This window comes from Pezoporus occidentalis, unplaced genomic scaffold (genome assembly GCF_034315485.1).
Source record: "Pezoporus occidentalis ecotype Australia unplaced genomic scaffold, CSIRO_AGI_Poc_V1 ctg122, whole genome shotgun sequence".
Classification (NCBI taxonomy): Eukaryota; Metazoa; Chordata; class Aves; order Psittaciformes; family Psittacidae; genus Pezoporus; species Pezoporus occidentalis.
The window spans coordinates 480001-502722 of NW_026913016.1; the positions used below are offsets into that span (position 1 = coordinate 480001).

The following is a 22722-nucleotide window of genomic DNA, read 5'->3' on the forward strand; positions in this document are numbered from 1 at the left end:
TATTAAAGCCCTTCCTGAATCTTCGTTAGCGAAGACAGGCCTTCCTCATAGAAGAAGGAAAACTCCTATCTTCAAACCCAGGCAGATGGAGCTCGTCTAGCCTTGTAAGGTCTTCCATCTAAGAGGACACTCTTACAAAACCTACGACCTGAGGACTTTGCTGTCACCATCCTAGCTCGCTAGGCTGTGGCAGTTAAACCTCAGGTGTAAAGGGTGAAGCCAGTTCTGTGCATGCTGTGCCTCACCTAAAAAATCCACTGCGCAGGACGGAAGGGCTCACTCTCACTTGTCTGTATGGACAGGCGAGGGTTGAAACGGCAGGTGACAGGGTGCAAGGGTAGCTTCAGATCCAACCACATGTGGGCGGACCAGGGCATGGGTCGCTCGAGATTACTCAGGAGATGACAGTCCTGGTTGGACACTCCCTGATTGCCTAAGCAGCCTTTTTTCCAACCAGATTTGCATATTCCACATGCACTTGGTCATCGTGCTTGTAGTAAGCGTGGTTAAAGCCCTTCCCAAATTTTCATTCGCGAAGCCAAGCCATCATATAGATACACGCTTAACGTATGTAATGCTACCTCTTTTTACATAGTACACCACAGAAAAAGCTAAATATGCATTCTTCGCAGAGACTTTTAAGTCAATACAGTCATGTATTGATGGGTAAATATTTATAGGAAAAGCTGAGATTGGAAAAAAGTATTAAGAAGCCTTATAATGACTAAATTAAACTCCCACTGACTGCATCTCCACTAAATTTCAGCTCTTTGCTTTCTTCATGCCTTTTAAAAATAAGCATATCTGCATGTTTATAAGGTTTCCTCCAAACCACACTCATTAAGTATTTCCTCATCTTTAACTTTTCTTTGACCTAATAACCGAGTGCATCCAGTGAAGAAAAGATCAGAAAACTGATGTATGCTTTCTTTAGTCAGTGCAATAGTCTTCTGTGGCTGTAACCCATTTTGCAGACTGGTCATCTATTCTGTGGCCAAGTCAAGGGCAAACTATGTTTGAAAAGTTGTGGCAGAGCGAAAAGGACACCAATATCAAATCACACCCTACACTGTACACCATCTGAAATGGTTCCCTTTACACAAATCTCTACACAGAAAACAGGAAAGTAGACATTCCTCATTAGTTGCAATGCATATAATGAGAAAGGTACAGCATCAATTACTAACTGAATTTCTTTTTTTAAGCCAGAAAGAAGCAAGAAGCCCAAAAGTAGAAAGATCCATCAGCATGGCACTCAAAACACAGAAATGTCTCAGGAGTGTCAAGAACAGACCAGAAAAGCAACTTTCATAAGATCGTGTGCAAATCAGATTGTGTGCTAAGGTTAGTAGATGTATAGGTATGAAAAACCTCTATGCTCACTGTTTTACTACCAACTGCAAGCTGTACTTTCAACTCCTGGAAGGGGACAGGAGAAGAAAAATATATAACAGGATGTTTGCAAAAGCTGTGGAAATGATTTGGGATATACGTTCCTAAACTGCCAGTGCCACTTTTCAGGAAAGTTGTAAAGACCATACCTTGGCTTACACCCAGGGAGTCCCATGAACAACTGTCTAATAATTGCTAACACTCACTTTCATATTTAAAGCATGAAGAAATCAGTAGCTGAATCAAATCACAATAGTGGGCTGCCTACTCAGAAAGCAAGAGGGACCAAGCAAGGATAAAAGCTGTACCATGAAAGGCTAGAAACGTATCTATAAATATATGATCTCAGTATTTTTGCAGGACATCACACACTTCCAGCTTTAAAGATGATCATGCAAGGAAAGCGTCAAGTCATTCTACCCCCCTCAAGCCCATCTAATAAATCAAAAATTAAAATGCATGCCACCATCCTCACTGTTTTGTGCAACAGAAGTAAAATACATCTTACCTGTTCCTTAACTTGAATTGCAAGGCAAATCCCCCTGTATTTTCCTCTGATACTGTCATGTAATTATTACACACCATGTTTAAATAAGCCCTATAGAACTGTAAACTGCAACACTGATCTATTTGTGGCTCAAAAGAAGTAACAATACTATGCAATCAGCACAGTTTTGGAAAATGGTGCTAACAGACATGTAAACTTCAAGAATTGTTGTTGTAAACTTAATTTCAATCCAAGGTGTCCTTTTAATCAGTTATTTTGCAGCCAAAGGACCTGCCTACGCCACTAGAAACCAGACCTTTCCTCTCAGATTGGAGAGATGGGGGAAAGAAGCTGGAAAATACTTGCTTCAACTTCCCAGAATGATGTCTGTTGAAGCTGGGCCAACATCAAGAAAAAATAAGGCAGGATTACAAAAAAAAAAAAAAAAAAGAAAAGTTCTGATAGCTGAATCTGTGGATAACTTGTAACTCTTGTAACACATTAAAGCAGTGTTCTGATTAGCAGCATGACTGCTCATTTCTTGCAGCTGTAGATAGGCTTAACTGGTAGCTATTTTCATTCAGAACAGAAAACAACTGACCATTACATATGGGGATACTATGTTTAGACAAAGCATTTGTATTTTGAAGCTGCACTTGCAAGAACTCAGAAAGGACACAATTTAGCCCCTAGATATAATGAAAAACTAATAGTGGGATAACACAGCTACAGTTGGGACAGGCGAACAATGTCTGCATGACAGCAAAGAATAAAAAAAAAATCAAAACTCAAACCAAATCAACAAATGTAGCTTTTAATTTGAGGTCTCTGTGATGAATGAGGTTAGTCAAAAGCTGCTGCCAGCACACTTCTCTGTTTGCTTTGCAAACTGAAAATGTTCTCCCCTTCCCCTCCCCAAGAAATTTAATTTCATCCAATATAAAAAAAAGTACTTTGTTTATGGTAATGAAATCTAAATCCAATGATCCTTAGTACATAATATTTTATGTCTTTAAACAGCTCTTGTACTTAAAATAATTTCTGTCAGTCTTTTACTTTCAACGACACAAATTGCCTGTTATTAATCCTGATGCAGACTCGGGAAATATTAGAAGAAATGTATCAGCTTTACCTGTAATGCACTGAAACTGTCCATCTTCTCTTCTTATTGTAAATGCTTCCCCTGGATTAACTTGCACAAGAATAACCTTAAAAATAAAAGAGTGTTTACAACCATTACACAGGAACATAAAAGTCTGGTAAGGACAAAAAGAAAAAAAAAATAAAAGTTTTACTGGGAAAGAAAAAAACTTTTTTTGTTTCCCCTGGTTAGTAAATACATTATTTTTCACTTCAAACAGCTTGCTGCCTTCATCCCACAGAGAAAAAGAGATAAGAGCAAGAACAAGCACAGATATTTTTAAACAACCATTTTTCAAAGAACCAAGGAGAGAATAACAACCGAGTAAATCAGTACCTGTACAAATCTTATTTTGTCAACCACTTAGTATAATTAAAAATCTATTTGTACAGCTTAAATTATCTGAACAAATTACATTAACTTTGACATTAATCAAACAATTACATGAAGTTTCCAAAGGAAGCCTAGAATTCCCAGTGATAGAATTTTCATCAGAAGCACTTGACAGTTTTCAACGTGAGGGAAATATTGTGTCACTTCCTTATAGTTATGATCCAAGCATGTTTGCACATGCAAAGATAAAACATTATTTAAGTCATGACTAAGTAAGTGCACCAGATGCACAGCCTGAAGCATATGTACAGTTTTATTTGTGGAAAGCTGTTTATCCTAATTCTGTAAACCCAAGCAATGCAAAATTGATAGCAAAGTGCACTTTATCAGCCAAAGTAAACAGCAGAAGTCTGACATGACCAAAGCAGAAGCCTGTTAACCATTTTGCCTTCTGTATTCCCACTTGAAACTTCCCTTTCTCTGACAGAAAAGTTTGTAAACATAAAGAACCCAGCTAAAATGATGAACAAAGGGAAAAACAACAGAAGAGCAGGTGCATTTCACAATTTCCTTTCTGGACACCTTCTTCTTCACTCTTTCTTGCATGTGTCTAAATAGAGTGTATTTCTTCCTCCCAGTGTGAATCAGAGACAAGACTTTACATACAGAACTCCTCAACATTATGGCCAAAAATTTACTCTGTTAAAAGAAAGTAAAATTGATCATGTGTACAAAAAAAAAAAACCAGGAAACTTGTTACTCATTTTAGGAACACCAGAGAGAAAGGAAAGGGTGAGGAAAAGGCAGAAATCATACGAATTCCTCCCACTCTGGTAGAGCAACTTTATAAAGTAATGAAAAGATGGCAAGTACTACCCTAAAATAGCTGCAGTGCCAATGGTATATGATGGATATTCACATTTCCTAACTTGGGCCATATGATTCAATACTGATTTAGCTCAGTTTTGAGCATGCACTTTAAAAATACTACTTTGTTTCGTGTGGTACAGTGCTATTACAGGAGAAAGATGTCTCTGGAAGCTTTAGGCTCTTTGAGAAAAAACAATTAACTATCACTATTTACATGGTAACAGATTTTTCAGATCTTCTAACTTGCATTTGAATACAAAATTCAGTAAGAGTGAGCATCCATATTATAATCTAAATGTAACAGGATTTTAGACATGAACTTTAAAAAAAACTTACAAATCTTCAGAAAACAGTGTATTGCCAGAGTTCATTGTGAAGTGCTGGAAGGCAGCAATGTAACAACTGGCTATCAGCTTCAAAACATGATGAAGGAGAGAAATATGAGTGGGTAAGTTCTTACAATTTCTTTTTCAGACTCCCCAAGCAGGCATAACTTTTTGAAGACATATCTCATTGATTTTCTTTCCCCTCTCTGCTACAATTGAAAGTTTTAGCTTGAAATTTAGACTGGAATAAAAGTATCTAAAAGCTTCACAGGAATACACAAGAACATCTTTCCATTTCTTATATGTGGGCTGGAAAGCCACATTTACCCAAGTCTTTAGCATTTACCAAGCTGATTTACTATGCCCTAACTTCTAGCATGAACCATTCTGGCTGCAACTGACATGTCAATCTGTACAATTTTCAGTTCAATATTCTTGGTCTCTACCATATGAACTATGAGAAACAGAAAAGCTGCAAACCCCTCAAGTTTTAGGGTAATGGCTGGTATAATTCCCTTTATTCCTTCTTCTAAAGTAACAGGGAATGGAAGATGACTGGTATTCCTGCATTGTTCCCATTTTTATCTCTGCAAGAGCCAGAGGTTGGTAACCTGAGTAATGTTGCCTTGACAACCTGCTGGTTTTCTTTCTCCAGACTTCTGCTGCAGGACAACCAAACTGGAGGCTCCAGCTAGCAGACTGGATTTCAGCAAGGGAATACATGTGCTAGCCCTACTGCAGCAAATGAGCTCTCTGCCTCCTGATTTTCTTTTATAGCAGTTTTTCCCACATGAGAATCATAGAATGGTTTGGGTTGGAAGGGACCTTAAAGATCATCCAGTTCCAACCCCCCTGCCATGGGCAGGGACACCTTCCACTAGACCAGGCTGCACAAAGCTCCATCCAACCTGGCCTTGAACACTGCCAGGGATGGGGCAACCACAGCTTCTCTGGGCAACCTGTGCTGGCACCTCACGAGCTGCACAGGGAAGAATTTTTTCCTAATATCCAATCTAAGTCTACCCTCTTTAAATTTAAAGCCATTCCCCCTGGTCAAAAGTTCCTCTACAGATGTCTTGCAGGCCCCCTTCAGCCACTGGAAGCTGCCCTAAGGTCTCCCCGGAGCCTTCTCCAGGCTGAACAAGCCCAGCTCTCAACCCATCTTCATATGGGAGACGCTCCAGCCCCCTGAGCATCTTCATGGCCCTCCTCTGGACATGCTCCAAGAGGTCCACACACTCCTTATGCTGGGAGCCCCAGATCTTAACTCTGTTCTTCACAGCTAGTCTGAGAAAGTAAAGGCTCAGCATGCCAGCTATGAGGTAACACAGTGAGAGGGAACACTTCTCAGCAGTGGCTGTGCACGAGACAACAGGTCTTCTGATGGAGCCCAGCACTGTTCTGAAACACTTCAGATGTCATCAGATTTTCAGATCTCTGTGGACATTCAAATTCTGCTCAAAAGGGTGGGGAGACTTGCTGATTTAATGTAGTTTAATTAGACACTCAGTTCCCAGGAGCAGGAAATAGAGCCTTTTTGTCAATGGACTATCAGTCTGCTTGATGCCTGACTCTTACTTCACCAGCTCCACTTTCAGCCTTGCTTTGACATTGTGCATTCCCATTTGTATTTTACAACTGCTCAAAGACAGGCTGTATTTGTTGCCATGTGTGCCAAAAGAGAGTCTGAATCAAGGGTCAGAAGTTTCAAGAACTGCTGTCTTCAAAAGTCTTTGTGTTGGGGTAATACGTGTCAATGTGACCAGCACTGTTGCTGGACCAGCCTTACCACTGCTGAACCCCATAGAGTAATCACTGATTTGAGGAGGACATTTCTGGCACTTACCACCTCAATAGATTCAATTTGAAATAAGAAAGGTTAAAAAAAAAAAAGGTAAAGCTGTGCACAGACAGAGACTGATATCTTTCTGTTCAGAAGAGATGTTGCTAATCACTCACAGGGATTCCCTACTATCTAATAGAAGTCTGCTGCAAATAATCCAAGATGCAAGAAAATTTCTCTAAAGGGAAAGTTAACATGGATCTTTCACAGCATTATGTGTTAGGCAAATAAAATCTACAGATTGCTCAGTATTTATAGCTCCTTAATCTCACTGTGGGTGAATTGGTGCAGGCTTGCACATCTCATTGACCCACAAGCTCTTCATGAACCATGACATCAATACTTACGAAAACCAAGGCCCTTGTCTTTCACAGTGAATATTCTAGACCTTGACCTCCTTCCTCTTCTGGGCAAAACATTCACGTTGGCTCAAACTAAACAAAGAGTTTTGGAAAAATCTGATAGTTTGGCCTCTCTTCCCATGCTTCAATCTTTTGGTGACAAATCCTGTTGCTTTACTAAAGGCATCTAAAGCTCTGCTATCCAAATGCTAACATGCATTATTATATCCAGATTTCTGTTGCCTGCTCCTCTAAGATAACTATGATAATCTGAAAAAACCCTCATTTGTGATGTGTCAATCTCTGTGGGAGGCACCTTTAACACAGCCACTTTTCAAATGCCATTTCTCTTTCTAAATCTCTTTTCTGAATCAACTCTAATAAAGGACTTCACAGGCTTCACAAAAATAACGTGAACTTCAGACATTGAGGCCTTGATACAAGCTCTAGAATACCACAAGCACTTTTAAAGCATAACCAATTATAATAGAACCCAGTAATATTTAAAAATGTAATTTCTCAGTGCTAACACAACTCTGACTCAACATACTGCCTCAAGTTCAAAACATATTAAGGCATTGCTATTAAGAAATGGGAGTATTAGGTCAGCAACTAGGTTTGTGTCATTTCCACTGGGACTTTAAATAGTTTCCTTTAAACGGTTATTTAATGATGATGTACATGACCTCAATATAGTTCCTGATGAAAAACAGTACAGAATCTCTTTCCAGAGATTAGCATACAAGCTGACAAGAGTGCAGCTACATACTTATGCTAAAAACAGTTCTTGCTTAAATAAAACAAAATTACCAGCCCAATGACTAAAGTTTGAAGTACCTGAAACATCAGTTGCCAAAGACTTGTCTGTTTTAACAGTGGAATATCATGATTTTCAATGGTACTTAATTTACTCTACAAAGGATATTTTGGAAGATAAATCCAGATCAAATGAAAAACTGCTAAGCTTTGTAGTAGTTTAATTAAATAGGTATGGATTTTAGAGGTTTCTTCTTTGCACAATACTAAAAGCAAAATCCACCCTAAAAACATAGAAAGGCTTTGCAAACAGGAACAGTGTTCATTAAATCCCCACCTTAGCATGGAATACTTGACTTTTTTCCTGATTTCAAAACATTTACTTTGCTGCCCATCAACTGTCAGTTCAAGATAACATAGCCCAGATTGGCAAAGACCAGCTTCCTAACAAAACTGAATCATACCATATGCTAGAAAGCTCAGTACGTTTTTTCTGAAATTGCTTTCTAAACTGCCAAATAAGAACACAAGAAATGTCCTCATTGTCTGGATCAGCAGTCCATCTAGCCCAGTATTCTGTCTCTAACATATCAATTGAGATGCTATTTAAGGAGAGCAGGTGAGCCAGGCCACATCTTTAAGTCCATCTCTGTTACTGTCCCCCAGTTTACCTGTACTCTTTGAGTTCATTTATGCTTTGAATTGCCTGCAGCAGCAAGTCTAAAGTTCACTTCTCAGCCATTTTAAAACCATCTCCAATTAGTTAAATGTTCCTTAATTTCTGTGCTATAGGATTTGCTGAACAGTCCTGAGGAAATTTCACCCACCTCCTTCAATGTTTTCTTAAGCTTCAGCAATTTCCCCTTCCTTGGCGTACTGCCTGCAAACTGAGGGGTCCTAATGTTTCTAATCTCTCCTAGGATAACTGCTTCATCCCTTTGACCACATCAGTGGTACCTAAACCCACATCTGTATTAGCAAAGTAAGCAGTGCTGAGGAGCATTTGCAGGTGCTGGAACAGTCACCTGCAACGATGAACCATGTTACTGTAGTCCTGAGTACAACAACACTGTGAACTATTCCTGAGACCAGTCTTATCACGCAGTTTGCAAACACTCTTTCTGGAAGAAAAGATAGTTTACTAGAACTGACTTGTTACATGACACTCAGCCTCAGTCTCCAGGAATATTCCTGAGCACCCTTAAATTACTAATACATACACAATTCCCAAGAGTTGTCTGAAGCAGCATTGCAACTTTTTGCCTTTTTGAAGGACTACTTAAGGTACAACCTCTTAATTAGCTTTGAAAATCTGTCCTTCACCTTAAATCACAATTTGAACTGGCCTTATATAATAAATACACTCTTAGAATACAACAATTCTATACAAAACTATTTTATAATATTTCACTCCCTGAAGAATTCCAAATTAAAATATCACTTTATTGTAGCTTAAGTATTATGATCACATCCTACAGAGACATGCAACATTGACTGGACATACAACTATCAACAGCTATAATGATAATTTAACAACAATTTCATCTGAAGATCTCATATATGATTTAGCTTTACTACATCAGTGTGAGTAGGATGAGAAAGTATTCTCATTTTGCATCTAAAGAATCAAAGGCAGTACAAATATTCCAAGAGGTGAATGCTCGATGTTTTTTATTTTTATTAGTAAACTCTTCACTATCTGCAAGAGAAACTTTAGGATGTTTCTGCAGACTGAACCAGGAAAGGAGTTGAATGTTTCTTTTTTTCCACGTTTTCAGCTTATTTCTAATACAACAAATGAATTTCATAAAAATGGCTGCAGTCACAGAAAACCCTGTAAGGCTAATAATACAAGCAACAAAAGGTAGAAGGGAAATCTGTGCAAGGCAGAGCTGCAGCCACCTTGACTCAGACGGCTGCTCCAAAAAAACGGGAAAAAACTTAAGACCAAATGCTAACACTTATCTCCAGGAAGGTCTAGAAGTAACTTATCAGCAAGAAGCAGAGGCTGCAGAAGCCAAAATAAGACTCTTAGAGGTATTTTGCTCTCACCAATATGGTCACAGCAATGTCTTTTAAAAGCAGAATGGCAATGATACAAAATGTAGCTGATAGATATCTTACTAATCCTTGTCTTTATGGATACAGACTACTTCCACATAAGCAGCCTAACATTTTGCTTGCACCAGATGAATATGCAGGTTAAGGTATTTCTTCACTGGAACACAGCGAGGCACAGAATGAAATTTAAAACACAGAGCTACCTAATCTTGCTTTGCATATGTTTGCTTGCACACTGATTAAGGCCCCAAATCCATTAAATTCACTGAAATAACAATTAAAACCAACTCTTCATTCTGTCACTAAGAGACACACTTCTACAATCATCTCTCTGTACTTGCACTTCCAACCCTGCTACTGGAAGTAGTGATATATTAGCAGATTGTTACGTTTTAAAATAATTTCAGTCAGCTGAAAAGAAAGAAAGGCATCATCAGAAACACATATTTACATTACAACAAGCAGGGAAATATTTTCCCAGTGCTCTCCGTCACAAAACAAGTGATAAACTATAAATAGGCTTGTACAATTGACTGTTCTCCATCAGGTGATTAGTAAGCAAGACCAAAATAAAACCTATGGATATTATCATGAAGTAACAACTGAAAAACTGGATTCAACCTGAGAAGAGCCATAGGTGAGGTGAAAGATTTACATGGCAGGAAAACAAAACAGCTTAGGACTAATCCACCAGCATGTTATTTCACTATTTTAAAGCAGTGCCTTTCCACAGCAGAAACTGTAAATACAATTGAAAGTCTAAAGTATTTTTGTGCTTATGGACAGAAGAAAAGCCAGTAAGCACAACCTGAAATAAGTCAATGAGCTCTAAAAACCTACTAAAAATATGTCACAGCAAGTTTGACATGTTTTTCTGCTTTTGCTCACTATTATACACCTGTCTGAATAAGGCTCCCTCCCCAAATACACATGCAGGCCCAATACAGCCAGCAAAAAAACAGCATCTCAAAAATATTTTGCCACTTCTATTCAATACATATATGCAGCGGTTCTGTAAGGCAAAAGAAATTTTATTTGAAAAAAAAAGCTATATACACAAATTTTATTATTGCTAATATACAGAACAGATATTTTTAATTTATTTTTTAGGTTCTGTAAGTTTACATTTAGTCTGAATTTTAAAAAACCCAAAACTCTAAGCCACCCAGACCACAAATGATTGTGTCTAGAAGTACAATAGATGATTTTTCACACAGGCACAAAACAAAACAAATCCAGAATTAAGACAGTTACTAAACTTCTCCTCCATCCTGCTCCAAAAAATTATGGGGAAGTTTTTGAAAGACAGATTTGAGTAAGATTTGCGGAAGACAGCCTAGCTTATCCTTACCACATAAGGATGATTTTGAGTATTACACATTTTACAGCTGCTGGTCAAATAATACTCGTATTTCTAAAAGGATCAGACTGAAATAGTTTCTAACTCTTCTAAGCCCACACAAACATCAAGATATTCAATTCAGATACAGCAAAATTTTGTTTACAAGTTTGGTATTCACAGCCACATTTTCAATTCTTTTGTAGCAGGTAACAAATTGTGTTGCCCAAATAAATGCTTTCATACCCAAAAGCTTATCTGCCTGTAGAAGAAATTATTAGATATTGAATATACAACACAGTTTCAAAATACTTAGTTTTCCTAATACCTATGGCTTTATTTCCAATGAGCACAGTCTTAGCTGAAAGACTGAAACTACCATTTTAGAGTTACTGCAATATGACAGAAATATTTTTGCATTTGCATTAAAGAAAAGTCTACAGACATTGAGCTTTCTTAACCTCCCCCCCAAAAAAAATCTTAGCTCTCACAGCCTTCGGTATCAAGGACTACCAGCCTGAAGGGGAAAAGAAAAAGGTTAATTTTTGTTAATCCTGGCTGAGGCTAAAGGAACCAAAATGCATTAAATACTTTGTGTTATGTGTGAAATTGTGGGATAAGCCTATATGAGAACTGGCACTCTGTTCTCTCCACAGGCTAGCACTGTCTACTGCCACAAAGGAAAGAAAACCAAAGAAGCGGATTGAATTTCAGTGTAAAGGGATATTTGGAATTCTTCCCTCTCCCTGGCCACCCCCCACTTCACATTTAAGGGCAGAGGAACTGAATGGGTTACTTGATATCTTCCTCTCGAAGTTACACTTTGAACTTACATATTTTTCCAGAATGAGTGAAATCTCAGACAAATTTTCCAGCCAAGTTAAAAGCCTCTGAATACATGTGACAACAATGCTAATAGATCGACCACTAAATATAGCATAGCAAAAAATTGAAATTAAAAAGCAACCCTTTATTAGCAAAGTCAGTTCATAGTCTGGCATACATACTAAGATACTGAAAAATGGGGGGAAGTAAGAAGGCAATGAGAAAGTGGGGGAGAAAGCTACAATAAATTTTATCCATTGCTAAAATATTTTATGATATGAAGAAATTATGAGTATGAATATGAAGTATGAATATGAAGAAATTAGAGTATATGGCAACTGTGGTTAAAGCAGGTTTTTAAATGAAATAACGTAGTAAAAGACTTCTATACAACAAGAAAGATTACAAATTGGAGCAAAATAGTATGACTGAAAAGCAGAGTTCTGTTCTCTCATCCTGGAGTGGGTTGGGGTGGGGGGAAACGTGTGCTGTTTTGGGGGTTGTAAGGTATACTGTTTTTTCCCTCCAAACTAACTTCCTAGAAAACAAGAGAGTGAAGTGTTCCAAAACATTTCCCTGGACCTCTGAAACCATAATTTAAGGAGAACCAAATCATAATCCACTTCTGCGCCAGCAGAAACAATTATATTTTCTGTGTTGTAGGAAAGAGACAAGAGGGGTTGGTTTTTTTTTTTCGGTTTTGTTTCCTATTAATCTGAAAATATATACATTTAGCATTATAAGGTCACAGGTACTGAGTCAGTAGCAAATGACTGTCAGCCAAAAAATCACAACTAATGGCAAGACTTTACCAAAACCATATTACTAAATGCATTATCAACATAAAAAAAAAAGACAGTAGTGGTTTGTCTAAAATTACTGCAACTCAAATTAGTTCAGCAGTACTGATGAGAAGATTTGTAGCTCAAAGGACAAAGATAAATTCATTTTTTGAACATTTCATGAATTTAAGGTAAGGCTGTATTTAATGCTCTTGGCCATTCTGACTCCAAACATTTTTAAAACACTTAATTAAACCTGTTAAGAGGGTGGTGGGTGGTACAGCCAAGCTCTTTGTAAGATGTACACTGCATCTTTAACAGTCTGTCAGCAACAAGATTAAAATAGGGTGTATTTCTGGAAAAGGGTGACTATAATATAATACAACTTCCAGGCAGAGTCACATTTATGCTCCGTCATTAGGGCAAATATTTAGAACAATTACATTTTTCTGCACTAATAGCTCCAATCAAGATGTTAATTAGTGACACAATTTATCTCCTAACCCATTTCAAAAGCCTTAGCACTTTGACTTACTGTTGCTCGCATCCTTTTATTTCTCTCATTCAACTGGTGCTACCACAGTGACAAAGGATGAAGGAAGATTCAACAGTCACCACCCCGGCTGCTCCAATCTTTTCCATTCATTCAATACTGAGGCAATCTTCGGTGATGTGATAAGCACTGCCTCCCCCCCCTTCTTTTAACAGGGCACCTTAACCTAGAGCCACGCCAGAGTATCTCCCTTTGCCTTCCTCTGTAGCTGTGCATCCACAAAGTGTGTGGAGGCAGGATGTGAAAGGTAGGATCAATTAACAATATAGTCAGCAATACCTACCTCAAGCCTTCCTTCCTATCAAATTAGCCAACGTACAGTGAGCTTCCTGCTGTACACGAATGTATCATGTCACCATAGCAACTAAATCAACAAATAGCTGCTGCAGCATCTGCTTCTGGATCATCTAACGTCAGTCAACAGACGGTTCGGGTTTAAGAGAACAAAGCTTCCAAATATATGCTATTTTATAACGCATTTTAATTTAGCCTCCTGATTGCCAGATAGCACTAGCTTGGAATTAACCAGCTCCTGACTTTATACTTGAATCTATGATGCAGCTCATGACTTCAGCTTGCAAATCACGCAGAAAGGAGGAGGAAGGGAGGGTGGCACTTTGTAAGATACATAAAAAAAAAAAGAAAAAAAAAAAGAAGGAATATACCAAAGAAATAATCAACTGGATTCTATTGGGCTCACTTAAATACTGTGTTACTCTATACTGTGAGTTTATTAAAAGGCATGAAAGAAGCATGCTTCCCACTTTTGCTGTATAATTAATATGTCTGCCCTAAATAACACTGTAACACTATATCCTATTAATACCTAATAAAAGGTAAGACATTTCAGATGGCTGATAGAGTTAGTTTTCCTCCAATATTCTCCATTTGAGACCTGAACTGAAAACCTCCAGTACTAATTTCTGGCAATCTCACATCTGCAATCTTTAATCCCAATGACAGCAGGGCCCACTGGCATACCCTCATCGATGGAAAGACAGCTATGCAGGGCAAAACACACAGCCCTCCCTCCTTGTGGAAAACTACTTCAAATACCACATATGCGTCACTCTGGTTTAAGTCCTAACCCACAGGTGGGCAAGGTACACGAAACTCCTTCGTAACCAGTTGGTATCTGGAACGTGACAACATGAGATTACGATGAAATGTTGCCTGAGGAATAAAAAAAAAACTAAAACTTGACTTGGACAGTAATGTCTTAAAAAATAATAAGCAAGTGTACATACACATACACTTTTATGTAAAAGGACTCAAACCTACAGCCTACCTACAATAAAAAAGTAATTTCTTTCACTTCAAGTCATATTCCTACTCTTTGATCAGCGTGAAATTTTTCACCAATTAAAAGCTTTCTAGGCTCAAGGTTTCAGTTATTCATATCAAACATTATTTTATTATTGAAAACATTTGCTTTTCAAAACAGATTTTTTTTCACCTACATACAGTTTCTTGTTGCAAGGAAAATCTTTATATCTAGGTTGGCTCCACAGAGTGTGGTCCAGAGAACACGGAAAATTGGACACAGTCTCAAAATGCTAACTCCTCTGTGGCTCTGACAAGGACTTACTGAGATCTGGGTTTGTCATCTCACCTACGCCAGACTTTCCCAGTTATTAAGACTAGTATTTGTATGTCCCTATATGCTACTGATCAAGTATACTGAAAGACTTCAGTGTTGTTATTCATTAGCAGCACATGAATTGCCAGATGGAATCACATCTGTGGTCCAGCAAAGGTGATGTCAGTTACAATGCAGCACAAGTCATTTTTCCGTTGATTGTGTATTCAAGATCTGCTGTTCATATAACGATGCTAATGAGGCTATAAACTCTTCTCCACAATCAAACTCACCAACACTTAGAAAACAGATTAAATAGAAAAATGCAAAAGATCTATGTAACAGGTTTTGTAGACAGCATAAGATTATTACATCAGAACAGCTGAAACATCAGTAATAAATGCTAAATTAAAAGTGTCTTAAGCCTTTGGCAATTTAAAACAATTTAAGAATTTCATGGTTGTGAAGAGTGTTACTTCCAACTAATTCTTACTTAGTCACCTTTCATAAGATTCTTCTACCTCCATCTTCTTTTAGACTTCCTAAAGATTTCTTCCCCTCTCATTTACGTTGGTTAGTAGCCAATAGAGATTTCTGAAAACTTTAGGTTGAGCTCTGTACTGTACCATGCTAATTCAAAGCAGATTAAGCACACAACATTTCTTGGTATTTATAAGAAAAAGTAATCAGATTTTTTTTTTTCTCCTTAAACAGCTTCTGGGTTTAGTATGAATGACAGAAGAAAACAGGATTCTTGTTATTTAAATGTGTCCTACAGACATTGATCTTTGTCCAAGTAACACGATATATAATGCTGTTAACACTGAAGTTCTAAAATCTTCAGGTTTTCAACAGATTTATTTGAGCAAATTTCAATTTACAGGTTTCCCACAACTACACAACTCTCTACCCCAGCATCTGCCAATATTGACTGATAATTTAGAGGGATCTAACTGCCCCATATAAGTTGGTTCCTAAGTTGGTTTCCATATGCAAAAAAAAAGAACAGGAAAGTACAGGTAACAAAGGCCATTAACAAATCTTGCTTTTCAGGACTAGGGAGGAAATCCACACAGAATTAATTATTACATAATATATTGCAGTAACAATTTACATGTTTGGGATTTTGAGGAAAAAAAAACCAACCAAACCCAATACAATGCAAATTATTTCAGTTTACAAATGTAGCAGCAGCATGTCCTGAAGAAAGCAAGAGAAAGAAGCCTTATTTTCAGTGACATGCTCCTAAGGCCTATGTGTATTTTCAGAGAACAGGAGACTGCATCATATTTCTAAAAGGCAACTGACAGATAATAAAATCAGCAAACGTTTCATCTTTAACCACTGCTACAAGATAGTGTCAGCACCACTGAAAGCACCAAGACAACAGAATATCCCTAGAAGCAACTGGAAACAGAGAGGTTGGAAAGATGACTAGACTGTTCAGTGGCACTGATATTCAAAACCTACAGATTTCAATAAGCTTTCACTTTTTTTTTTCCAAAAGGCAGCTTAGAAATATCCGAAAACTGGTGATTTTGTTGTTTTTTTTTTTATTCTAGCAAATAATTTTATTTATGAACAGGTTATTTCTAATTCTTACTGTATTCACGTTTCTCTCCCTTCTCTTCATATGAAAGATGATCAGCAGAAAGCTGATCACTGAGGAGGGAAGATTGTTTGGAGTCCTGCTTTGTAAAAACAGTTTTCTGAGAAGAACCAGTAAAAGATAAACTTTAAAATCTGCATCTAAGGTCACTGTGAATGTTCAAGACTTGTTAGTGTCCACATACAACAGTGGGAGTCAGTGCATGTTCTGTAAGCGTGTGTCTCATTCTTCATTACAGAGAAATACTTACAATTTTGATTTACTTGTTTCTGCTTTGTCTTCTCTTTTGCATTCTCAGATCTCACAGCTTGGCTAAGCAAGGTTTTATGTGACTCATTCACAGCAAACCCAATCTGTTTTATTAGCACTGACACAGTCTGTGGTTAGCAGCACAGAAAATTCACTACTTAAAATAATCCCACTGTATCTTTAGATCAGTCAAAGCATAAACATTAGGGTAGCAGAAGTGTTTCAAAGAATCTGGATAATGCAACAGACAAACATTTGTGCTTCAATGTTTTAAACCAATCCTTGTTTACAGGGTATTAGAAGGAAGCAGTATTAGGGGCAGTCATTGAACTCTGGAGTCTTCTGAGGCGTCTAGTCCTGGCCAATGTTTAGACACATCAGCCTCTAGAAGTAAAAACTGGAAGACTTCAATCAGATTATTCTCATTTCACAATGATTTGTTGCCTGAAATACACACGACTTCAGCTTTATAATGTTAAGCAAACCTGAGCTTGTACAGCACAGCAAAGTGGTAGCAAGGGTTAAGCTCTCAGGTAATACTGTGCTGGGGCTGCTCCCTTTAGCTGGCACTTTTCCTAATCAATCTGCATATTTGCAACAGTCCAAAACAGAATCAGGGAGTAACTTTCGTTTAATTTGTACCGAGAAACTTTGAAGACTGCTGAATTAATTTTGGAAAACTAATTAATTTAACAAAGACTGTCTGAATTGAAAGTTAAAATTGAAAAAAAAAAAAAGCCAATCCTACGACCCCCAGTTGCTTAAGATGCTACTGAGAGTTCAGAGAATCAAAAACCTAATTTCTAAAAAAAAAAAAAATAGTTAAAAATTAAAAATCTAAACATCTAAAGCAGTACATGTGACATTGCTCCAAATGCCAGGCATTTGGAAGATTTTATCTGACTTGCAACAGGATTTTTAGATATTGTATTTTAAAATAAATAAAATAATCTTATCTTCCTGTAATAATGCTGACTTCTTCACACAACCTGTGGAATCAAAACACCCTTGCAGTTATTTCAATTAAGCATCAAAACTGAAGACACTTCTCAGCTGCACTTCATCTTTGACTGCAGGCTGTACCAGCAGTTGCCACAAAGCACTCTTATGTCAAATAGGTACTATTTGGTGTTTCCATATGCAAAAAACAGAAAAAACTACTTCTGAAGACTGCTTGCTTCCATGTTCTCTATTGTGAAGACCTTAATGCTGAGAAGAGGGGAAGAATTAGTTTGCTGGTTAGCTCACATTTGAAACAAGTGGAACAGTTGTGCCATTGTGGAGAGCTTTTTTTCTTTTCCATAGAACACCTAGTAATGAACAACAACAACAAAAAAAATCTTACAAACATTATGAAAGTTGGCCAAGATGAACAAAGCAAGGTGGGCAGTTAACAGATTTGCTAATGATGATGCAAGTTAATGGTAGTTTACTTAAAAGAATTTCTTTGTTAGTAATATCTGGACATGTCTGTTAAGTGTGTGCAACCAGTTACGCATTCACCAAGAAACAATATCCAACATTATAAAGCAGTCATGATCAACCTTTGGCTTAAAGCTGAATACATTATTCCAGAAGGGTTACAAAGCCACAGTTGATTCCCCTTCTGTAGGCTGAGAGAGAGCCCCTTGAGCCCTTGTCCTGACTTCCTTTCTCCTTCTGAAGTGCAAAAAGGGGACCCAGGAAGCAGAAGAGACACTTTGTTTCTCTCCTCTACAACCAGCAAGTACCAGCATGTTACTCCTGGAGATCTTTGCCAGACAAGTAGTAGCTGAGGTCACTCTGGCAGTGCAGTATTCTCTAATTTATATAGTTGTTTCAAGGGCTGAAGTGATAGGTGGGAGAAAAAGGTACCACATTCTCCTTTTTGAAAGAACCCAAGTAAACAACAACTCTCATCAAAATTTGTAATAAATATCCTTTAAAAACTATCCCCTTTTCTGCAAGGCACTTGTAACAATTAAGAAAAAAATACAAATAAGCAAGCTGAAACTGAATTTGGACATTCAGTTCCTGAAGAGCTTAGAAGATTTAAGGAACATATAAGCCATTGGTTTAGAAAGTATATGGACTATAAGAGAACTTGGTATTTCCCAACATTGCTTCTTACAGCTCAGATTCCCATTTGGGTGATACGCAAGTTAAAAGCCCGTAATATTTAAGACTGATGGATGTGTCTTTAACATTTCTACCTTAAATGGAGCACGAAAGGGAGTGCCAACGGAAGAACTTATTCTGTAGTTACTCAAAATAGCATTTAATTTAAAAAATAAAAATAGAATGGCAGGAGTTTACTTCTAAAGTAGCCTTTCATTCCCAGATTTGCGCAAATCTGGGTATCACTGTATATCAAAACACTGTGACAACAGGAACCTGAGCTGGAAGTGAAATTAAAGGCTGCACCCTCAATTTGATCATGTTGAGAAACCTTAGTCAGGGCTTGGTGGGAGAAATCTCTACAACCCCAACCTCTTCCCATATATTTTTTCCTCCACTTCAAAAAGAAAAGGTAAAAAAAAAAGGGGAGTCCAGGGCCATTTTTGCTATGGTGTATAAACCTGAGTCGCTCTCTTCCTGGAGAATGTCATTTTGGCTGCTCTGTAAAGCGTTAATTCTGTAATATGCAGAGGGTTAGATGTACTTTGCCCAATTATATATAGAGAAACCTCTCAGTCACCAGGGAATGGAACTGACTATTTCAGTTGGAAGGAACCTACAGGGATTATCTAGTTCAACTGCCTGACCAGTTGACAGCTGACCAAGTTAAAGCATGTTATTAAGGATATTGTCCAAATCTGTTTTAAACACTGACAGGCTTGGGGCATCAACCACTTCTCCAGGAAGTCTGTTCCACTGTGTGACCACCCTCTAGGTGGAGAAATGCTTCCTAGGGAAAAAAACACAGCTAGCAGTGGCTGTGCTCCAGGTTACTTGTTTGCAAAGTGTGTAATTCTCATGTATTTTACAAGTGGAGTTTCTGTAGTTAAGAGTATGACTTTGCAAAACTGTAAGTGGTGATAAAAATTTAACTGAGAGATTAAAACAGCTGGCTTCTGAAGAAATGTATGTAAGCAATAAGGGTGACTGTAGGTCTTGGATTTTGGCATTCAGGTCTTGGCTTATTCAGCATCGAGTGTCCAATAGCAAAGAGAAGGAGAGAGAAGGGGACCAAGGAACATGCCTGGTGCCACGACACTGCTTGGACATAAGCGTATCCTTCCAAACCTAACTGACAGAAGCACACAGGTTTGGGGACTGGGCCCATTTGCAACAGACTGCAGAGAGGAACTAGACTACCTCAATGCTTACAGCTCCAGGCAACTTGCACCTTCTCACCTAAAAACACTCACAAAAAAAAAAAAAAAAAAATCCAAACAACCCCCAAAACCAAAACTCCCCAAAAGTACAGATCTTCCAGACATGCTTATTTCACCCCATTGACAACAATATTAACAACCTAAAGTGACTAACAGACTTTAAATCAGATTTCAGATGTTACCCAATTCTCCCAAATGGCCATTTCTGAAGAAATTCATTCAACAGAGGAACTCTTTCCTCAAGTATCTTGGGAGGAATCTACTGTATCAGAGACTAAAATTAATCTAGGATTCATATCATACAAATAAAAATGACATTTTAGGGAGAAAGGAGGATTACTCAGTGAAGTTTTATGAGTATATTTCATTCCATGAATTTTCATAGTGAATACAAGTACGAAAGGCTATGAACTACACAGCCTTCACTCTTGTTTCTACATTTATTTTGAGGCAGCAAATACTAAAATAAATATATCTGGATTTATAAATTGTGTAATAAATCTGATGCTGCTTTCTACTAACCAAAAGCAGCACAGTATTCATAGCAGCATTCCAGTACCTGAAGGGGAGCTATAGGGATGTTGGAGAGGAACTCTTATCAGGGACTGTAGTGATAAGACAATAGGCAACGGGTTTAAACTTAAACAGGGGAAGTTGAGGTTAGATATAACTTTACTGTGAGGGTGGTGAGGCACTGGAACAGGCTGGCCAAAGAAGTGGTAAATGCTCCATCCTTGGCAGTGTTCACGGTCAGGTTGGGCAGAGCCTTGGGCAACATGGTATAGTGTGAGGTGTCCCTGCCCACGGCAGGGAGGTTGGAACTTGATGATCTTAAGGTCCTTTCCAACCCAAAGCATTCTATGATTCTATAACTATATACCAAAGAATTTTGAATTCACTCTTTTTGCTGAGAATGATGACTTCTAGGTAATTTAAAGCAAGTTTTCAATGCATCTGGAATCAAGGATAAAGACACAAGAGAAAATTCTGATCTCTAAGGCAAAAATAATAAATTACACTTAACTAAGACAAAACTTTATCAAAACCTATGATTAACTTAGATACAGAAGGATTCAATAACCTTGAGGCATCAAACTCACATCCTTATAACCTTTTTTTCTTTTTTGTGCTGCTCTTTATAGAACATCATAGCCAACCACTAGTTGAAAAACTTCTTTGGAAGAGATTTTTTTTGTATATAAAATGTTCCACATGACCTTGATTATGCATTTTCCAGTGATGGCTGCTATACAGAAGTAAGCCTTGAAAAAATACAGCTTGATAACCAGCTTCCATAAGCTGGCACTGCAGCATTACGAGCACAAGACTTTCAATGGGTCCAGTGAATATGGTTCTGGGGTACTTCAATGCTATGAAGTCACTGAAGGACAGAAGAATAACTGCCAGCAAAAGCACACTTTAATGAATCTCCAAAAAGAAAAATTTAGACTTATCTGCTAATTCAACAGAGTCAAAAGGGAAGTACGAACCGCACCCCACCCCCCCTCCCCCCCCAAAAAAAAGCAGCCATGCACACACTCAGTACTCTATGAAATCAAACCACAGATAAAAGGGAAAAAGCACAATATGGAAAGCAGTGAGAACAGCTATAACAGTGTATGTTGTTAAACAACTTATAACACGCTTTTTTTTTCCCTGTATAGGAAAAGATCATGAAACATATGCAGTTCTAGGCTTCATTTTCAGCAGGAAGGCAAAAACAAAGCAAGCTGGAACTTTATAACGTACCATATGCTTTTCAGAAACAGTAGCATCAGAACTAAAGCTGAGGAAAGTCATTTAGTAATCTAGTTTACATCTTCACCACTATATTTTTGCTGTGACTCCATGTACAAAAACAATCTGAAAGCCAAAAGGCAATTCTCAGAATTATTTGTATTTATAGCCATCTATTACTCTGCTGATTGAAGACTTCCTCCTATGATAAGGGGTTAATAATACCTTTCAGATCAGAGGTTTAAATTTTTAAAGGAGAAACTTTTTTTAGAAATACTTACTTGGAGATTTGAAGCTAAATATCTCAGTTCAAAGAATTTGCACTTAAACTCACACACAGTATACACATTTAGAATCACAGAATCATAGAATATTTAGAGGTAGAAAGGACCTTAAGATCATCTAGTTCCAAACCCCCTGCCATGGGCAGGGACACCTCACACTAAACCGTATCACACAAGGCCTCATCCAGCCTGGTCTTGAACACTGCCAGGGATGGAGCATTCACAACCTACCTGGGCAACCCATTCCAGTGCCTCACCACCCTAACAGGAAAGAATTTCCTCCTTATATCCAGTCTAAACTTCCCCTGTTTAAGTTTTAACCCGTTACCCCTTGTCCTGTCACTACAGTCCCTAATGAAGAGTCCCTCCCCAGCATCCCTATAGGCCCCCTTCAGATACTGGAAGGCTGCTCTGAGGTCTCCACACAGCCTTCTCTTCTCCAGGCTGAACAGCCACAACTTTCTCAGCCTATCTTCATACGGGAGGTGCTCCAGTCCCGTGATCATCCTCGTGGCCCTTCTCTGGACCTGTTCCAACAGTTCCATGTCCCTTTTATGTTGAGGACCCCAGAACTGCACACAATACTCCAGGTGAGGTCTCACAAGAGCAGAGTAGAGGGGCAGGATCACCTCCTTCGACCTGCTGGTCATGCTCCTCTGGATGCAGCCCAGGATACAATTGGCTTTCTGGGCTGCAAGTGCACACTGCAGCCAGCTCATGTTCATTTTCTCATCAACCAGCACCCTCAAGTCCTTCTCTGCAGGGCTGCTCTGAATCTCTTCTCTGCCCAACCTGTAGCTGTGCGTGGGATTGCTCCCACCCAGGTGTAGGACCTTGCACTTGGCATGGTTAAACTTCAGCCCACCTCACAAGCATGTCAAGGTCCCCCGGATGGCAT

General features: G+C 38.2%; 1 protein-coding gene across 6 annotated transcripts in view; it reads right to left on the reverse strand.

Annotated features, from left to right (window-relative positions):
- FNDC3A (fibronectin type III domain containing 3A) overlaps window positions 1-22722 on the reverse strand; it is a 125514-nt gene that overhangs the window by 77802 nt on the left and 24990 nt on the right. For 4 of the 6 annotated variants that reach the window (XM_062607337.1, XM_062607336.1, XM_062607338.1 and 1 more), the window contains one exon: window positions 3012-3087. The exons of 1 other annotated variant lie outside the window; for it this stretch is intronic. In XM_062607337.1, the coding sequence (XP_062463321.1) occupies window positions 3012-3087 (76 nt within the window). Of the gene's footprint in view, window positions 1-3011; window positions 3088-13031; window positions 13308-22722 lie in introns of those variants that run through there. One more of the 6 variants, XM_062607339.1, reaches the window with a different exon arrangement.